Source organism: Hypomesus transpacificus, unplaced genomic scaffold (genome assembly GCF_021917145.1).
Source record: "Hypomesus transpacificus isolate Combined female unplaced genomic scaffold, fHypTra1 scaffold_192, whole genome shotgun sequence".
In the NCBI taxonomy this organism is placed as follows: Eukaryota; Metazoa; Chordata; class Actinopteri; order Osmeriformes; family Osmeridae; genus Hypomesus; species Hypomesus transpacificus.
The window spans coordinates 206765-223731 of NW_025813738.1; the positions used below are offsets into that span (position 1 = coordinate 206765).

General features: G+C 48.7%; 2 protein-coding genes across 2 annotated transcripts; both read left to right on the plus strand.

The window, feature by feature from the left end:
- The first annotated feature begins 4551 nt into the window (after positions 1 to 4551).
- On the plus strand, positions 4552 to 11047 carry lrrc74b (leucine rich repeat containing 74B). Its single transcript, XM_047052012.1, has 9 exons — positions 4552 to 4662; positions 5534 to 5676; positions 6162 to 6294; positions 6963 to 7169; positions 8692 to 8801; positions 9114 to 9229; positions 9729 to 9807; positions 10346 to 10441; positions 10560 to 11047. Exons 1-9 carry the CDS (start codon positions 4554 to 4556, stop codon positions 10674 to 10676), a joined length of 1110 nt encoding a protein of 369 aa, XP_046907968.1. The 5' UTR covers positions 4552 to 4553; the 3' UTR covers positions 10677 to 11047.
- Positions 11048 to 11451: 404 nt separating this feature from the next.
- Positions 11452 to 16926, plus strand: nipsnap1 (nipsnap homolog 1 (C. elegans)). Its single transcript, XM_047051996.1, has 10 exons — positions 11452 to 11640; positions 12362 to 12486; positions 12925 to 12970; positions 13457 to 13551; positions 13798 to 13868; positions 14081 to 14221; positions 14698 to 14729; positions 14828 to 14922; positions 15402 to 15485; positions 16328 to 16926. The coding sequence occupies exons 1-10, from the start codon at positions 11561 to 11563 to the stop codon at positions 16390 to 16392; spliced, it is 834 nt and encodes a 277-aa protein (XP_046907952.1). The 5' UTR covers positions 11452 to 11560; the 3' UTR covers positions 16393 to 16926.
- Positions 16927 to 16967: the final 41 nt, after the last annotated feature.

Genomic DNA, 16967 nt, shown 5'->3' on the forward strand with positions numbered 1-16967 from the left:
TACACAAACACCAGCCCACACACCCACACAGGCACGCACCTACTCACACACACACACACACTCCGGTACCCAGTGAGCCAGAGAGTTAGAGTGACAGACAGCATGACAGAGACAGAGAGGAGTGGGCCTCGCGACGGTGACAGGTGGGAAGTTGGGACTCTCACGGAATAATGAGGAGGCACGCTCTGTCACAACCTCAGCCTCTTGGCCATGTTCTGTCAAGCCAGACCTGCACCAGCCTAAGATCCGACAGCCAGTCCGAATACATCTGCTGCTCGGTGGTTCCTCTCAGAGATGTGCAATTATCCTAAGCCCCAAATCCGGTGTGTTAAGACATCATCCATTACTCTGGTCTGTACGGTGGGTGTGAAGGCACGAATACATACTTCACACGACGGTCTTTGATATGGGGACTAAGGCATTATCCTTTACTCTGGTCTGTAATACGGGTGTGAATGTGTCCTCCATGACTCTGGTTTGTACTGTGGGTGTGTTTGTTATCCATTACTCTGGTCTGTAATGTGGGTATGTGTTATCCATGACTCTGGTCTGCAATGTGGGTACGTGTTATCCATTACTCTGGTCTGTAATGTGGGTACGTGTTATCCATTACTCTGGTCTGTAATGTGGGTATGTGTTATCCATTACTCTGGTCTGTAATGTGGGTACGTGTTATCCATTACTCTGGTCTGTAATGTGGGTACGTGTTATCCATGACTCGGGTCTGTAATGTGGATGTGAATGTCGGGTGAGACAGGGTAGCTGTCTGTGTTCCCCTTCATCTCCCAGTCCTGTCTGTGTCTTCCTACTCTGTGTCCACACGGTCAGACCGTGCTGAAGGCTGCGGCACGCTGTCGTGTTGTTGCTGTCGCTGCCCAGCGGGGCTGTCCTCGGACGAGGCTGCTACCCTCCCCCTTGTCACCCTTCTCATTATCTACCTCCCTCTTCTCTGTTTCTCTCTCTCCCTCCCTCTCTCTCTCTCTTTCTCCCCCTATACCCCTTCTTTTCTCCAGTTTGCTCATTATCTTCCCCTCTCGCTTTCTCTCTCTCTCTCTCTCTCTCTCTCTCTCTCTTTCTCTCTCTCTCTCTCTCTCTCTCTCTCGCTCTCGCTCTCGCTCACTCACTCCCCAACACCTTTTTGTACCTACCCACTTATAAGTGGTGATGCTAACCCTCTCGTCCCTTCTCTCACTGTGACCTGACACCTGTTTGGAGGGGCCTTGTGTGTGCACGTGGATGTGTGTGTGCACGTGGATGTGAGTGTGCGCGTGGACACGTGCGTGCTCAAGTGCGTGTGTCGTGATGACAGCAGCGTTTGGCCCCCGGCACCGCCCTCCAATTTTACCTCAGAATTCAGAGTGTGTTTATCGTCCCGGTACACCCTGCCCAGGCAGCCACCTCGGTATTTATGTGAGCCTGTCCAGTGACAAAGCAGCTGTTACGCTGTGTTTGCTGAGGAAAATGGTCGGTACTTCCTCAACGGCTTAGGTTGTTGACACAGTGTGTTTCTCATTTCCTGTTCAAAGGCAACCCTGCCATGTTTGTCAGTGTGGGTTGCGAGGCCATTGTTTTGTGAGGCTGAGGGGGGTCAAAGGTCCATGGACAAACGCACCATTTCACGTTCACCAAACCTGCAGTAACTTGTGGTGGTTTTCCTCCATGTTCTTGCCCGCTCAAGCTTGCTGTCCTTGTTTTTTTAAATGGCCGCCAGCAGGATAAAAAAAAAAACTATTGGATTTCAGTGTTGTCTTCTAATGCATATAAATGACTTTTCTGTGGCAAATGTGGTTTTCTTTTAATTGCCTGGAGGGTAGACAACTCTTAACTCTGAATGAATGTTTTCTCCATCGTACTTGTTTATGCTGATTAATCGGAATTGGGATGAGAGACGCCAAATCTCTGTGATGCATAATGTGAAACGACAACCACAAAAAAGAATCTCTATAAATATAGCCTATGTATATTCACAGACAGAGGACAACATTAAAAAGGAACGATTTAAACTTTTTCTAAGAACGTTTTTTGATGATATAAACAGATAGCGTTTGTCTTTCTCCGCTTGCTGCATACAAGAGATATATTCTAGGAATGGGACATCCAGCAGTCTTCTGAATGCATGATATTCCATGTCTCCTCTTGATGCAAAACATAACGTTATCAGGGCCAACCTACAGACCATTTATTATATATATATATATATATCAGCTGGCCCAATCTATAGTCTGTATCTAGATATCAGTACCATATCAATGATCAGCTAACTATTAAGCAGACGTCAAAGTCTCCACCTCCAAACTGGGAGCAGCTGTTGCTCACCAACAAAGACGGGTGGAGATGATGCCTTCAGAGCTGTTTAGCGTGCAGACCTGTGTTGCAGTCCAGCTCTCTGTCAGCCAGCTCTGTCAGGCCTCAGGGACACCATGTCCTCGGGGATAGGGCAGCTTTATGCTCTGGGGGGGGGGGGGGGGGTCACTGGATGGAGGGGGTGGGTGCTGTGATCTGGGCACCCGGGGTGGTGGTTGGAGGCTTGTCCGGGTGCGGCCGGGGGGGGGGGGGGGGTTCTCTGGAGGGGTTTGGGCGGGGGGGGGGGGGATTCTGCGGTGTCTCTTCAGGGGGGCGGGGCTATCAGAGTGTGTCTCTCTTCTTGTTTGCATCGCTGCTGCTGCTGCTGCTGCTAGGTCCAAACTCCAGCCCAAACAGCCTCCGCTCTGAAGATGACCCCTTCTTCTTCTTCTTGTGAAATTGAACCTTGACGATTTCCATTTCAATGCATATACTTGGCAAGGACTTTACATCGACTTACTAATAAAAGAAAACATTTACATTATACGTCAAAACGTTTGTGCGTGTCTTTTTTTACTTCCCCCTCCGGCCAGTTAGGAAGGTCGGGTCTGACCGCGTCGAATTTGTAAAGACGGCTGATTGAGAAGGTCTAGAAAGTTCTTAGCTTTCCTGTGCTCGTTGATTGTCTCAGAGAGCGAGACTGCCTGCCCTACCTCGAGCGGCCTTTCACAACACACTCAGCACACCACTCAGCTCCATGGCAACACACCAACAAAGCAAACCAGACAAACACGAAACCGACTCCCTCCCCCTCCTGTGGATTGGCTGGCAGCAACCAGGAAGCTCTCTAATTAGCTGAGCGGGGTGGCAGTTGAGGATTGACCCTCCCACGGATCCTGGTTAGAGGAGCTAGCGGGAGGTTCACGGTCGCCCCTCACTGCGCTGCACTGATCACACGCTCACCAGCCTGACGACCTTCTCCGGTCTAACAATCCTGGGACATCAGCCCAAGCAGAGGCAGCATGGTGGGGAAGAAGCTGGTGATGGAGGCCCGCCTGGCCTCCGTGCTGGAGGACCAGGGAGGGGAGAGGGACACCGAGGGGCGGGGCCTGGCGGAGGGGGAGGAGGAAGACTGTCGAGGGGGTGGAACCCACGGAGCCCTCAGCCTGGAGGACGGCCAGGTAGGTCGCTGGTCAGACACACTGGAGGAGTAGTGATGATGATCATGACCACCAGGTAGGTAGATGGTGGCTGGTCACACCCACTGAATAGTGATGATGATGAGGATGATGAGGATGATGAGGAGGAGGAGGAGGAGGAGGAGGAGATCGAGGAGGAGGAGGAGGATGAAGATAAGGATGATGATGATGAGGAGGAGATCGAGGAGATCGAGGAGGAGATCGAGGAGGAGGAGGAGGAGGAGGATGATGATGATGCCAGTGATGATCATAATAAGGATGACGATGAGAACAAACCAGGTAGAACAAACCAGGTAGAACAAACCAGGAGAACAAACCTGCCACACGGGAGTAGTGATGATGACAGGGATGAGGATATGGACGACGATCAGATGACGAGAACAGTGACAGAATCCGGATGAGGATGACGACGATTGGTCTCCTCCAGTCTCCATTATCCAGCACGCCCTCGCTACAACAACCCGAGTCAGAGCTGGAGGGCAGGCAACATCTCCAGTATATCTGGCTCTGATCAGCAGCCCATTAGTCAGTAATTACAGCTGATTGGCCAAACAATCCAGACACCTGGTGCCACACTTTCAGGCTTTCGCTGGGTGACGAAGAAGCCTGTCTAGATAGATCCAAACATAAACGCGCGCACGCACACAGATATGTACACACACATGCATATGCACACCTCACACACACATGCACACAAGCTTAGAGACACACACATGCATTTGCACGCATGAATAAAAGAACATACTCACTCACCCACACACACACACACACACATATGCACACATGCATAAAGACACACACATGCATATGCACGCATGAATAAAGAAACATTCACACACACACACACACACACATGCTGCATAGTAACTCGTATTCTTCTCAAGCTGTCCAAGCCCATAGAGCCTGCCTCAAACCATCTGGCTCTAACAGCTGATTGGACTGTCAACATGTCCTTCAGGCCTCAACCAACAATCACACCTCTCCTCCTGTCAGACGGTGACCCAGCCAGGGACGGTCTCCGGCGGGCAGCGGCCCCGCCCCGAGGGGGCGGTGCCAGGCGAGGGTCAGAGAATGGAGGGAGAGGAAGAGGAAGAGGAGGAGGGCGCAGAGGGCCAGGGCAGGGGGACAGAGGGCGTCGTCAGCGAGGACGGCGAGTACGACACCGACTTGGAGATGGAAGGTAAAAGGAGCCCGTCGAACAACGGAGAGAGGGCGAACGAAGGGGGGAGGGGAGGGAGGGAGGGCGAAAGAGAGAGACGGAGGGAGAGGAAGAAGGCGGGTGAATCATCCTGCATTATGGTAAAAGGTGTCAGGGAGCTGTGGGGCTCTTTGCTACTTCTCTCTATCTCTCTCTCTCCCTTTCTCTCTCTTTCTCCCTTTCTCTCTCTGCTATCGTTTCCTCTTCTGTCTCTCTCCATCTCCCTCCCTCTTACCCCCTCCCCCTCCGCTCTCTTTCTCTCTGTGTCTCTCCCTCCCTATCAAGCGACGGGCCATCTGTTCTGTGAGTGAGCGACCCAAACTCGGTACAACCGACCATCCGTGAAGGAATCCCCCAAAGTCACAGTGACAGGTGTCCTTACAGGCAGATACTTCACTCGCTCGGTGTTTTGCTAGCGTTTGCCCACGTCGCCGCAACTAACGTCTCCATGATGCTAAATGCAGTCTGATAGTTAGCGCCTCTCAATGCAAAGACGTGTGTGTGTATGTGTGTGTGCGTGTATGGGTCAGGCTTGTGTTGCGTGTCGTCTGTGTGTTCGTGTTTTACGTGACGCGCTGCTTTGACGCGTGAGATGTCATGTGAGGTGCGTGTGTTCTCTGTCATTTCTGTGTGCGTGTGGTTTATGTGTGATTGCTGTGTGTGTGTGTGTGAGTGTTATGTGGGATCAATGTGCGTGTGCGATTGCTGTGTGCATGCGTGTTTTATGTGTGATCAACAAGTGTGTATGCCATGTGCACGTGTGTGTTTTTTAGGTGGGATTACAATGTGTATATGTGTGTTTTATGTGTGATCGACGTGTGTGCGCGTGTGTGTACGTGTGTGTGCGCCGCAGGTGAAGCAGGGGCGTACGACCCCACGGGCCAGGCCAGCTACAGGGAGGCGTGTGGCACGCTCGGGGTGGTCCCAGCATCCTATGCTCTCAGACACCTGCAGAGCAGTGAGCTGACCATGATGCACCACGGCTTGGGCCCACAGGTAGGAGCTGTCGCACCGGCCAATCACGGGCCCTCGTGGTCACCTGACAGACCCGGAGAGCTCGTGCCGTCATCCGTCCGTCCAGGACGAACGATCATGTGTTCATCTGTTCTTTTGTGAATTCTTTAGAGACCGCATCGCTTGGGTTCATTTAGGATCGCACGTTTCCAGTGGGCTCGCCGCAAAGCGGTTCTTTTTCACTTGAGTCTCTCAACAGCCTCCTGCTGCTTCTTTGAGTTGAATTGAAACACAGATGCTCGGCCGTAAGGAGGGGATCGTTTTAACAGCCATTAGACGTGCGCAGTTCGCTCATAATAGCTGCCTTGAAACCCCTCAGTCGTACACCTGCCTGCTTTCCCCGCACAAACACTCTACTGAGCAAAATCTTTTTCCTTTATTTCGGAAAAGCAAGACAAGGAAACCGAGTGCGGTCGAAAAAAGCAAGTTTGGTGCTAACTCAAGAGTCTTCCCTATGCTGTGTGCAGGGTACCAAAGCGCTGGCCGTTCCCTTGGTAACCAACACCTCCATCCTGAAGCTGAACTTGAGGGATAATTGGATGGAAGGGATGGGAGGAGTGGCAGTGGCAGATATGTTAAAGGAGAACTGTTACATCACAGGTGATCTCTCGCTCCCTCTCCCTCTCTCTCTCTCTGTCTCTCTCTTTCTCACTTTCCCTCTCTCTCCCTTTCTCGTCATCTCTCCCCACCTGTCTGCTACTGGGCATCACTCTCTCTCACACACACACGCACTCGCTCTCTCTCTATTTTTCTATTTGTCACTCTTGTTCTCTCACCCCTACCGCCTCTCTCTCCCTCTCCCTCTCCCTCTCCCTCTCCTTCTCCCTCTCCCTCTCCCTCTCCCTCTCCCTCTCCCTCTCCCTCTCCCTCTCCCTCTCCCTCTCCCTCTCTCTACAGATGACATATTAGATTGTTCTCCTCCAAGCATGTTATTACATGGCACCAGAATGACAAGGCTGCTAATTCTAACCGTAATTACTGTCATTCTAAAAGCCCAGCATGATGAACCTGCATGACTTACCGCTGACGAGCACGGGATAATGATCACCTTCTCCAGTAGTTAAGAACGTGCCCGATAAAACACACTCGCAGCACGTCTTTATTATAACTTCCTCCAATGGCTATCAGTCAAGACCCTAACCCCCCCCCCCCCACACACACACACACACCATAGTAGAATGATCTAACCCTCGATGTAAATGACATCCCCATGTGTTCCCTGTGTGTTTGTCCCTGTCTGTGTGTGTGTGTGTGTGTGTGTGTACCAGACGTGGACCTGTCAGAGAACCAGCTGGGGGAGCGTGGTGCGTGGGCGCTAGCCAGCGCACTTCAGGAGAACAGCACGCTGGTCAGACTGGGCCTGGCAAGGAACCAGCTGGGGGACGGAGCCGGCCGGCCTCTGGCACGCGCCCTGACCTCCAACACCCGCCTGGAGAGCCTGGATCTGAGCCAAAACTCCCTGGGAGAGGAGGCAGGTATGCATGGGCGTGGGGGCCGGGGGTGGGGGTGGCAGTTGGGGATTCTTCCTGGGAGAGGAGGTGTGTTGACGCCTGGAGTGCGGTGCAGAGGTGGAGGATGGGTCGTGCTCTGTCACGGTGCACGCAAGCATTTTTCTTTCTTTTTTTTCGGATTTATCAAAAGCTAACATCGTGGAATGATTTTTGCTCCAACCCAAATCAAGCAAACGTTCCCCTTTTCCCGACATTCCCGTCAACATTCATCTGTGAAATGCCCGTCCTCTCATCTCACACGTGGTCGCTTCCTCGTGAGGGCCATGTTTCAAAACAAAAGATGTCAGTCCTAATGAGGACAAAGGCTTTTACCCTGTGCTTGTTCCAGGCGACAGCCCCTAACTGGAGGATAAACAAGTTCAAGAGATGCACCATGACTTATCCGGATAGTCGAACCAAACTGCTCTTCTCCCATTTCAAACTCGTAGCTTCCTAATCTGCTCTCAGAGCAGAGAGCTCGTGAGAACATACCCAGCAGGGCCCTGAACACGTGCTTACTTGCTTTAATAATACAACTACAATTGGGTAGACTGCTGGGCACACCCACAAACACACACACACACAGAGACACACACACTCACAGACACACACACATAAATACTAATAACACATTGCATGGCTGAGCAAAAGACCATGTTCTGTAGCAGCTTGTGGCATTCAAAGGTCAAGTATATTCTCCTTCATTAAACTGGGGTGGATTGTCAATAGGATGAGCTTTCTACAGGAGCCTCTTTATGGACGGACGGATGAATGGAGAGTTATTAGGAATGAGACGGGTCTGGGTAATTGAAAGCAAGAAAATGGCTTCACTGAAGAGAGGCCCATCGTCCGCACCTCATTGACTGAGACTACACAAGAGTCTTAGTATCTCTAACTGTGATCTATACCGTCATATTGACCCGCCCACGTCTCCTGCCGCCTGTAACTGTGATCGATATTGATCTCCCCCCTGGCGTTTCCAACTCCCTGCTCAATACTTTACAGTACCTCAAAGGATATGAATTCTTTATGTGCCACTGGAAGTGCTCGCGTGGCCCTCTTTCTCCAGAGAAACCTCAATATGAGGCCTGTCAGTCAGCGGAGGTGACATTTGCCTGCTCTGCGGTTGTCTGCTGATGTCGTTGTCGTTGTTGTCGCGGTCGCAGGCAGCCTTTCCATGCCGTGGAGCACAGCCTTGTTCAAATGAATACGTTGTGCAAATGGGTGAAATCACCGTCTCCCTTTCTCTGTCTCTCCCTCTCTTTATGCCTCTCTCTTCTACCTCTCTCTCTATGTATCCACGTTCACGCTCCCTCTTTCAAAGGTAGAATGACAGTGAAAAAGATATGTCTGAGTCTGAAACCCAGCAGAACCTTTGTGTGTGTGTGTGTGTGTGTGTGTTTAGAAACCGAAATAACACGTGTCACATTCCACACAAGCGCTGTGTGTTTACCTACAGCCTAGCCGAACCTGAGTGTGTGTGTGTGTGTGTCTGTGTCTGCCCCAGGAAAGGTTCTAGGACCAGCGCTGGCTGAGAACACGGGTCTGAGACATCTCAGCTTGTCCTGGAACTGCCTGCGAGGGGGAGGAGCCGTGGCCCTGGCAGCGGGCCTGGGGGTAACACACCTAGCACGGCCACAAGGCCTCTCCACAGCACGCTGCGACACACAGTCATCTGTACGATTACACGTCCCCAACACACAGCAGATGAACCCGAAAGACTCGGGGGAAAAGTTGACTTCTTGTCTTGTTGACTGTTCGTTCCGGTCGAGACAAAGTCATGCACTGTGTTTGTTGGGGGGGGGGGGGGGGGGGGGGGGGAGTATGAAAGTTTGTTTAGCATCGATACACAAAGGGCAAACCGAGAATGTGCTGTATGAGTCCTGTGACACAGAGCTGCACTGATATCTCTCTCTGTCTGTCTACCAGGCTAACATATTCCTTCGTAGCCTGGACTTGTCCTATAACGGCCTCGGGCGCGAAGGTGCGGTGTCGCTAGGAGAAGCTCTCAAAGATAACAACACTCTGGAGGAGTTGGATATAAGGTATCTCTGGGATGGTCATTGATATAAGGATGTCTGTTGTTTCCTGTGATTCTGATGTTATGGTCAATGTTTGTATATTTGTGCCAGTCTTATGGTTTGTCGTTCCTGTAAGTTCACAAATGTGACGCGAGAAATAATTCCAGGCTTTTTTGATATTTTGGGGGTATTTTCAATCAAACAATTAGTCTGTGCATCAATCAGTCATTCAACATCAACAGTACGATGTGACTGTAACCTTCAGACTGTCTGAATTGAATCTACATTCAGCTCCATCTTCTGTTTGATGTCTTAGTGTTTAAAAATGTCGAATATAGTAGCTGCAAGTCAGACTTTATTTGTGGCTTCATAACTACAATCCAACACAAGATACCATGTTGAATTTGAATTGCGACTGGTTCTCAAACTTTTAAGTGATTTTCTTTCGAAAAGCATAACTGTTACATTGCCTGCTTCACACTTGTTTGTTTGTATGTGTGTGTGTGTGTGTTCTCTTCCTCAGTAACAATCGTATACCCCCCGAGGGTGCCATTCGCTTCACAATGGGCCTCAGAGTAAACAAGACGATCAGAGCGCTTCGGGTAAGACACAGACGTGAGATTGGATGTCGTTCCGGAAGCAACGGGAGGGCCTTTGAGGTTGGGAGATAAAATGGAGACAAAGTTGTTTTTCACTTTCTTCGTGTATCGCATTTACACCGTCCCAGATCCATGTGCTCGTGTCTCGGCCGGCTGGTTTAGGGTCACGCGACGGAGCCCAAAGCAATCGCTTCGTTCGAGCAAGCGTGTCTTTGGATGCGAGCCGTGTGAACGGCGGTAACGGTTCTGCGTCTGGGCCTTTTGAGGTGCAAAGAGAACGTACGGGGGTTCTGCATGGAACCTCTGTCTGAGCTTTGTGGAACCTCAGAACCTTCAGAGAGTCCCTTACGGGGGCAGCTGGTTTTACATCTGGTACCTGTGTTTGTAAGACCTCAGTGTGTGTGTGTGTTTGCATGTGTGTGTATGTTAGAGTGGAGGGTGTTGCGTGTGCGACTGTTAGGGTGTGTGTGTGTGTGTGTGTGTGTGTGATTACCAGAGGCAGAGGTTTGATGTGTGGCGTTTCTTCATCTCCGTTTCTCAGATAGGCAGAAACCCCATCCAGACAGCAGGATGCTACGGAGTGCTGAAGTCCATTCAGGAAAACCCCCAGCCTGCTGTTGAGTCTTTGGACTTCTCTGTGAGTCAGCCACGTTTGTGTCCTCGAGTAACTCGTCGATGATGTAAATGTCGGTGTGACAATGTCGAGGCGCGCTTTTGTCCGTCAACGTTTCTCTCTTCCTCCGGGTGTCCCTCAGGACATCCCTGTGAACCAGGACTTTGAGGACTTGCTGAGCTCCATGAAAGACGCGTTCCCAAACCTGACGGTCAAACACGGAGGGAGAATCGATGCGTTCAGGAAAGCCAAGCGCTGAGAGAGTGTCACGTCACGTGGTCTGTGTGCTCTGCTCTCTCCTCGTGATGACGAGGAGAGAGATGAAGATGTCTCTCTTTCTGAAGATGGCAAATGAGCTGATTCTCCACAGCACCATGTGGCACTACATCAAGCGTGACAGATGACACCTGATAACTCAACTAAATCTACATTCAACAACTTGTTAGCATAAACATGTATTTCTTTCAAGTTATATCTGCCGTGATTTGTCATGATAAATTGTGTTAACATGTGTCGCCAAGTTCCTGCAAAACTGTGCATTGTGCTTGATTTAGAATAGGCCTTGGCCTACTAACTAAGTTTAGGGGTGACCATTCGGTTTATTATTTATATATATGGTATCCAGAGGTGTGGGTTTACCCTTTAGGTTAATTGACCTTTATCCTTCAGCTTTAACCTTTAACATAGTGGAAAGGAGCAATTAGATAAATCTGGTATTTCACATATATTTTTGTCTAATTATGTCTACTGTATTATACTGAAAAATATTAAACAGTTTAACTTTACACACTGAGTTTGAGTGGAACTGCTTTAAACTGTAAATGTTATGAAATAAATCCAGATTATAATTTGACTTGGCGACTACGTCAATCGGGCAACAACTGAATTGTCGACAAATACGGAATACCAACTGGTTATAATGTTATGCAACATAATTTATATACATACAGTCAATATTATTCTTGGAATTATCGTCTCCAGTGCAGAAACGCGTCGCCCGTGGCGCATGTATTGTTATTTAAAGTATGCGCGGAATTAGGGATGTGCCAGATATTTGCTAGCTAAACATTAACCTGGACCCTCTTTACTTTTCATACTCTTCAAATCTCTGACAAGAGCAGTTTCACACTGTTTCAGGGCAAGATGGCGGCAACAAGTTTAGTGTTACCAAAGGTCCAGCTAACGAAACTGTACAGAAATGCTGTCACGTTGCGGGTGTGCAGGTAAAATCGAATTATTTTTTTATTGAAATGCGTAGACGACAATGTCCCTTTAATTACATTCTCGGTGACGAAGTGCGTTTGCAGCCAAACAATGTTCGTTCAGCACATTGCTCTTTAACCAGGCTGGCTATAGTATCCCTCTGTGATATTGTTCTCCGAAGTGTTAATAATGACAGTAGTCAAGCACTTATGTTGTAACAACAATTGGAAGGGATAGCATTGTTTTTCTTAAACCATATTAATCATTTGCTGGGCTACTGAACTTTGCCCTGTTTGACTGGAGGGAATTATCACAATCAGATTCGTTCCCCCCAAAAAGTGTTTCGGGTAATACCAGACATGTGCTTAGAGTTTGAGATAATACCCAACAGATGTAAGGACCAGAGTTACATAGACCCAGCATCTGGTCTAAAGATTTTGTGCTTACAGTGAACATAGCCTGGGCCTGTATACCATGCATGCGTCCAACCAGTCAACAACAGTCTGTGACAAAACCACGCTACTTTAGTCTTCAACTCATGGGTTGGAAGCAACAAACCCAGGTCGTCTTCTGCTGTGCTGTAATGATGGCGTCAAGTAATCTCTTCTGCTGATCTCTTCGGGTGACTGAAATTGGTATCTATTCTTCGACAGTAGAAGCAACTTGTCGCCTCTCCAACACTGGTTTTCCACTGCACTCGGCCAGCCAGTTAAAAGGGTGATATTTTCTTTGTCTATTTAGGTTTTCCGACGGCGGTGACAAGGGCTGGTTCCGTTCTCTGTTTGTGCACAAAGTAGACGTGAGGAAGGACACCCATTCCAACCTGCTGTCCAAGAAGGAGACCAGTAACCTGTACAAAATGCAGTGTGGGTGGAGACTACACAATGGCAAAAAAACAACGCATTCTAGGCACAAACACATGTATTACCTCTATTCGAAAGCATATGTAATGCCAAATACCACCAAACTCTTACAATGAATTGGATTCAGTTTAAGTCATGTCTGCTGAATGATATTTTGTGACATTCAGATTGCCTCAAAGGAAAACATAGAAAAACGAGTTACGTGATTTACTGCGTTCCACCCTCCAGGGACCTGAATGATAATGAGATGCAGCAGCAATGTTGTCATAGTGAGAGCAATGAGCGTACACAATTACCAATCAATAGCGTAGTGCTGTATGACGCCGACATTTCCCAGGGCAAATCATGTCTAGTCTGACCACACCTGCAACTGGGTCAGAATAGCTCTCGTCTTACTGTCCTATGAGCACGTCAAGCGGTGAACATCCCTCTATCTTTCAGTTCACAACGTGAAGCCAGAGTGTCTGGAGGCGTACAACAACCTGGAGTGAGTATGTTTCCTGTTGTTCTTCTTCTTCTTCCTCCTCGTCCTCCTACTCCTTCTTCTTCTATGGTGTCACTCCTCTTCCTGGGTCCTACGGTATTCTGGAGTTGCACTGATGTGTAGGGAAAGGGCTACAATAAGTTATTATAACTCCTAACACCCATAGTTCTCATTATGATGACTCAATGTCAATTATGTAAAGCAGTGGTTCCCAACCCTGGTCCTCGGGACCCCCTGTCCTGCATGTTTTAGATGTTTCCCTGCTCCAACACACCTGATTCAAATGAAACGGTCGTTAACAGGCTTCTGTAGAGCTGGATAACGACCCATTCATTTGAATCAGGTGTGTAGGACCAGGGAAACATCTAAAACATGCAGGACAGGGGGTCCCGAGGACCAGGATTGGAAATCACTGATGTAAAGGTTAGTGCTATTGTCATTATTATGAATATCTTATTATTGTCTGATTTTGGCCCCGTCTCTCCCCAGGGCTGAGGTACAGAGTAAACTCCATGTTGACCAGGACTTCCCCTGTGAGGTGGTGGGCAGCTGGAACACCTGGTATGGAGACCAGGACCAGACAGGTGTGCACTTCAATTACACGCGGATCCCTAAACAAATACCACGGAAATACCGTCTGAAATATCATTCGATCCACGACGGTGACATTTGAATCCTTCCAATATGACCTATAGCGCGTACTGAGGCTGTTTGTTCTCGCTAAGCTTGGCCGTGTGTGGACAGTGGTCTGCTGTTAGAAGAGACACAGGAAGCTGTGTGAGGGTGTTTCAGTAGTGTGACGGCGCCCTCTGCTGTCTTTGATGTTGTAGTGCATCTGTGGAGGTATAGGGGAGGATATCCCGCCCTGACTGAATGCTTGAACAAACTAAACAACAACAAGGTGACGGCCGATGATCATATATATTCCATTGTTATATATTTGTAGTCGAATTTGGTTGTATTTGAATATGCAAATGTCAATATATTCATAGAAAGCACGTTAGTGTGTGTGTATATATAAATATATATAAAAGCATGTCTTGTCGAAAGCTTTGTTTGGGTGTAAAATATTGAAATGCTACTTTCATTTTCCCTTCACTTGTTACTGTGAAGGTGTACCAGGAGTTCCGCAGGGAGAGGAGTAAGATGTTGCTCTCCAGAGGCAACCAGCTGCTCCTGGAGTTCAGTTTCTGGAACGAGCCCACGCCCAGAGCTGGACCCAACATCTACGAGATGCGAACCTACAAACTCAAGGTGGGGCCAAGGGCTCGCCTCTGCTCGGTGGCCTCGAGGGGACCGAGTCTGGAGAATGCTTTAGTGAAGCTGTAAACCAGAAACATGTTCTACGAGCTGTTTTTAGAGGGCATCCTAAACGCAGAGCAACTTAACCCCTGAACTTGATTTCACCTAGATTTACCATGCGCGTTCAGGACAAATGCTGAGCATAGTACGGTATAATAACCTACACATCATACGAGAGGGAAGTGAGAAGCTCAGTGGTAGAGCTTTTGACTGCAGAATAAGAGGTCTCAGGTTCAAATTTCCCCACTGTCCAGTGTTTGTTATACAGTAGCATAGCATTCTGGGAAATGGTGTTCCAAAGTGGCAGACTGAATGTACCGGCAATGATGAATAGACTGTTCTCCAGCCCAGTCTGGGGGGCGTAAGTGGTTCTGGGAATAAGTGGTCTAATGATGGTGTTATGTCTTGTCTGTCTGCTGTGCTTTCAGCCTGGGACGATGATAGAATGGGGAAACCACTGGTAGGTTTCAGCACACTCCACACGGCACAGTAGGAGCTGGGATCGTTATAGATGACACAGATTATGACCGTGCGTGTGCGTGCGTGTGTGCTTCCCAGGGCGCGAGCCATCAGGCACCGTCAGGAGAATGATGAGGCGGTGGGAGGGTTCTTCTCCCAGATAGGAGACCTGTACGTGGTCCATCACCTGTGGGGTGAGGGACAACACCAAGAAGACGCATGCCACACGCTAACACACTAACACACACGAACAGGCTCTCTCACACGCACTCGCACAAACGAACGAACGCTAACATGCTCTTACAGCACACTAACTCGCATGCTTTCTCTTTCTCTCTCTCTCTCTCTCTCTCTCTCTCTCTCTCTCTCTCATACTCAAACACACACTAACATGCTCTTGCAGCACACTAACACACGCTAACTTGCTTTCTCTCTCTCTCATACACAAACACACACTAACATGCTCTTACAGTACACTAACACACACACAGACGCTATATATTTTAGGGCGGCAAAGTATAGCTTACGTCTGTGCGTTATGTAATGTGATTCATTTTTTTTTTAATGCTGTGTCTCAGTCAAAGGCACACTGGTTATAAAGACAGCATGTGTGAGGTGAACCCATGCTCTGTATTGTGTGACAGACTCTGATGATATTGACATGATGTTTCAGCTTATAAAGACCTCCAGTCCAGAGAGGAGACCAGGAACGCAGCCTGGCAAAAGGACGGTTGGGACTCCAGTGTGTATTACACAGGTAAGGGAACACACATACATACACACACATTACAAATATTCTTCCCACACTGTGTCTATGTAGCCGGGGTGTGTTGAAACTCACTCCTCAAGTATGTAACAGGCCACCCGCATCAACGAATAGCTAGCTTTTTGTTGGCGTAGTTGGTAGGGGTGGGACATCTGCCCCTATGCCTCTGACGGAGCATGCAAGACCGTGACTGTGATGTCTGTGTCTCCACAGTGTGATGTCTGAACTGTGATGTCTGTGTCCACACAGTTTGATGTCTGAACTGTGATGTCTGTGTCTCCACAGTGTGATGTCTGAACTGTGATGTCTGTGTCCACACAGTGTGATGTCCGTGTCTCCACAGTGTGATGTCTGAACTGTGATGTCTGTGTCCACACAGTGTGATGTCTGAACTGTGATGTCTGTGTCTCCACAGTGTGATGTCTGAACTGTGATGTCTGTGTCCACACAGTGTGATGTCTAAACTGTGACGTCTGTGTCTCCACAGTGTGATGTCTGAACTGTGATGTCTGTGTCCACACAGTGTGATGACTGAACTGTGATGGCTGTGTCTCCACAGTGTGATGTCTGAACTGTGATGTCTGTGTCTATGTAACAGACGTGGTATTGCAAGTTCCGTCAGAGGTATACGGGCATCCGTCCGCGTCCGCTCCCACGGGGAGTCGAACTCACCACCTCTGACTTCCCAAGCGCCACCACTACCAACTAGGCCAACGAAAAGATAGCAATTTGTTGACGCGGGTGGCCTGTTACATACTTGAGGAGTGAGTTTCACCACACACCGGCTACATCTACACAGTGTGATGTCTGAACTGTGATGTCTGTGTCTACAGTACCCCTGATCCAAAGCATGCAGTCCAGGATCATGATCCCCACCCAGAGCTCTCCGCTGCAGTGAGCAGACAGCAGCCCACCACAGCAGGGCTGGAGACTCCCCGTAGAGGACCACAGAAGAAGAAGAGTTACTGCAAAGCGGTCGGATCAATTCCATGAAGAAGAATACTTTTTTCTAGGAGCCAGTGAAGTATTGTGATGGGCCTGTGTTTAGGGTTGAGTTTGGATGAACCTTAATGATCATATTAATATGGTTGATGTTTCGTGGAAAACATTGCCCCAGATTTTCAAATGGAGACGTGAAATGGAACAGTTCAGGGAAAAGTCCACTTTTATAACTTGATAAGTAAAAACATGATTGGCCTTGATTGTAATTTTCATGTATCCTACAGGTCAAAAATGCCCATAGCTCTGTCTACCTCTGACAAAACACCAGATCAGAGGATGTGTCTACAGCATGTCATTCACGAGCTTTCTTTTGATTATGACCATGCTTTTGTATCTACAAATTAGAGCACAATTATAAATAAGATCATGTTGATGTAATAATGTGACGTGCAATTCAGTTGTATGACTTAATAAACTTGTTTTGAAGGATGGTCTGCCCATGTTTGTGTTTGCCCAAGCTTAAGTGCTGAC